The sequence below is a fragment of the Carassius auratus genome, chromosome 7 (genome assembly GCF_003368295.1).
Source record: "Carassius auratus strain Wakin chromosome 7, ASM336829v1, whole genome shotgun sequence".
Taxonomy (NCBI): Eukaryota; Metazoa; Chordata; class Actinopteri; order Cypriniformes; family Cyprinidae; genus Carassius; species Carassius auratus.
The window spans coordinates 26,829,995-26,833,391 of NC_039249.1; the positions used below are offsets into that span (position 1 = coordinate 26,829,995).

The 3,397-nt window shown below is 35.9% G+C and overlaps 1 protein-coding gene across 1 annotated transcript; it reads right to left on the reverse strand.

Moving 5' to 3' along the window:
* Positions 1-858: 858 nt before the first annotated feature.
* LOC113106370 (beta-1,3-galactosyltransferase 2) lies at positions 859-3,277 on the reverse strand. Its single transcript, XM_026268233.1, has 2 exons — positions 3,165-3,277; positions 859-2,833 (listed from the first exon to the last, which is right to left on the reverse strand). The coding sequence occupies exons 1-2, from the start codon at positions 3,188-3,190 to the stop codon at positions 1,777-1,779; spliced, it is 1,083 nt and encodes a 360-aa protein (XP_026124018.1). The 5' UTR covers positions 3,191-3,277; the 3' UTR covers positions 859-1,776.
* Between the last annotated feature and the right edge of the window lie 120 nt (positions 3,278-3,397).

The following is a 3,397-nucleotide window of genomic DNA, read 5'->3' on the forward strand; positions in this document are numbered from 1 at the left end:
AAACATGTGGGGGCTTGTTAGGAGGAGTCGTTTTAGGTAGGAGTGGTTGACTGTTACATTTTATAAAGAATATCTCTTTGGATTTGAGACTTTAGTCTTTGCAACTTTACAAATATTCTTTAAGGCCCGAACACACCAAGCTGACTTCAAAGGAGTAGCGGCGACAAAAGCTGATAGTGCTGTCGCCTCGCTTAGGCAGCGTTGGACCAAAAAGCTGCACTAGAAAACACCACACAGACTACAGCCGATGGCAAAGAAACACATGCGTTCTGCACATGCATGCGAGGAACTTCTTAACCGCCCCTGGCAATTAGCATTAAACTGGAATTTAAGTCATGAATGAAAAGTCACCTTAAAATCTTAAAAATACTTTTTAATTAATTTTGTATATCTGTTTCTTTTTATTTCCCACAAAAATTACCAAACACTTTAAATGTACTCAAGTCATTACCTTTTTTTGAGAACCAATACATTTTGTTTAACAAAAGCCTCTTCTTTGCATAAAGAACATGGCTCAAGGCTAAGCATTTTTTTCCGCTGTTTTTTTTTTTTTACTATATATATATATATATATATATATATATATATATATATATATATATATATATATAGTAACTTGTTACTATCATAGTTTTTTTTCTGCCCATGTTATCTTGTATTTTAATAGACATGCTTATATGATATCAAAGTTTTAGATAGCAGTTAAATTTTACAATTCATGATTCCCATTTTGATACCAAAGCAAAAACTACTAGCCTAACAAAAACAGTTCAAGCATTACATTATTAAAGACAAATGAAAAGTCAGTAAATAACAACAACTGAACAAATTACAAGCAACAGAACAAATAAAAAGAAGTCGTGGTTACAATTTATTTTATTGTTTCCTTGTTACAGTAATACATTATACGTTTAAGTACAAAGTCATATTAATTAACCACATGTACTTATTGTATGATTAGAGTTAGAATGAAGGTTTGCTTTAGAGTTAGTTTCACGAAATTGTGCATCATTTATTATTACTATTGCAACATGCTCTATTGTACACCATAAAATAAAGTGTTACCAAAGGTGTTTCTGGCAAAAATATAATCAGATATTTATTTTACCAAAACTGACATTAGTTCTGATAATAATATTCAGCTATGTGTGCCACATGCATCAGATGTTCAGCCAGAACAACTTTTCAGTAGGAAGAATCGGCAACAACTCAGCCTTTTCAACAAACTCACAATGAAACACACACGATAATTGATATGGGAAATAAGATAAGCTCACATGAGAGACAGACATTCTCATAGAAGAATGGATTTATTCATTTTGGCAGCAAGTTGTCTGTACACTGATTTGAAATTATAAATAGAAAATAAAAACAATTAAGGAAGTTTTTGCACATCTATGACTAACTCCATCCCCTGAACTTCCCTTTGACCAGCTCATTGGCTGTAGGTCGTCGCTGATGCATTTTAAGTCAAAACACATTTCACATTGTAGGACTTTGAAATGTTGTTGCTGACAGGTCAATGATAACACAACGACACACAGTCTTTCATAAAACACACTACGTGAATGAGCACCTCCTATTTTGGACATTTTTTGCAATTTCCAAGCAAAAATCAGGGCTGAAATTGTGCTCTGTGAACCCGAAGACATAATTAGCCGGGGTTTTTTTATTGCCTGTTTTTGATTGTCCATGGATAAAAAGACAGGCAAGCTTACATGTAAGGCAAGTTACATGTAAGTCATGTGACCATTACACAGATTTAACTATTTGTTATTAGCAATATGGACCAGGTCTCTGTAAATCCTTCCAAAAGTCAACTTGGTCTCTCAAGCTTTGTGTCGTTGTGGCAATGAGTTTTGAATAGCGGCAGCGGTTGTATGCTACAGGGAAGACATTGAATAGGCTTCCATCAGGTGGATTGGTCAGATCAATTCCTAGATGTGTCATACATAGACCTAGAAATACATCCTCTATGTAAACCGGTTTGACAAGTTGGGCTGCCTTAACAAGTTTCTCTGGCAGGTCAAGGGTAAAAACATATGCCAAGCCCAGAGCATAGGGTGGATAAAAAGGTGGCTCGTAAACAGTATTTGGAAGATACCATTTAGAATCAGGATTTCTCAGTACCACTGCATTCCTAGCCACAAGTCCAGTCATATAGTTCTGCTTTGGGGCAGATAGAAGCATATTGACTAAGGTTTTCACATTGAGAAACACATCAGAGTCAACTTTCATTGCGTAGAGGGCATTCGGACAGTAAACAGTCAGCCATTCTAGCATTACCATTGTCTTAATGGTTAGGTTGTAGTAACTGTCCCAGAAATCACTTTGTATAAGGTCATGATACTTCTCACTTTCCTGTAGCAAATTTTGTTGAAGCGTTTCTCTTTCTTCTGAAGTCGGGAGACCCAACAGAAATAACACGCTCACGGTCTTGTCCCCAACTAACCTCTCTGATCCCCAGGTAGAACGGATGGCGTCTCGAGCAGCTGTATTGCTTGGAGCAACTGGCACCATTAATACCACAAAGGGGTTTTCCTTCTGGCACTTCTCTGGCTCATTCAAAACTAAATTATACTTGTGTGGGTATGCCACACAATATGGCTCCGGAGGCTTCCACGGTTCCACGGAAGTCACTGCTTGCACTGTATTCAGAGAATCATTGACCATTTTAATGGTAAATTTCTCAGGAAGAAATAATCCAACTGTTACAGCCCAGTATCCTGATAGTTCATTAGGGACAATGTAGTAGCACAGGAACAGGAACAGAAGAATGGTGAATATAAAAAATGAACGAAGAGATCTGCATCCGCTACATGATTGACCATGACTAAAAAGAGAAGAAATGTGTGACCTATGCATTCAAAATAAACTTTTGTTATAACTAATACACATGGTGATGCTGTACAAGGTATATATGATAAGGTACTACAGTTAATAAAAACATCAAAAATCTTCAGTTATATTTAATGTTTTGCGTCTCATGCACAAGCTGGATAGAATCTGGTCTTATTTAAATCTGTATACCACTTTAATAAAAAGATTTTACAGTAACTGTACGGTAAACTACATTTCCTACAACGTGGGTAGTAACTTAACATAAAAATGTTATGTCTTTATAATTTAATATACAAAGTAAAACAGAAGCATTAGTGCTTTACCTTTGTTTTTCACAGTCTTCCATCATATTTCCTCTGTTTGTAGAATTTAATACTCATTATTAAGCACTACCATGGCATGGCACTGTGCACGGAAGTACACGAGACAAACCTTCTTCTTTTTTTTTTCTCTCTTTTTTTTTTTGCATAACTAGTTCCACCCCCCTGCCGCAACAGAGAGAAGGAACCAACATTGTCTATTATGATATATGAAACAAACATTAATGAAGATCATC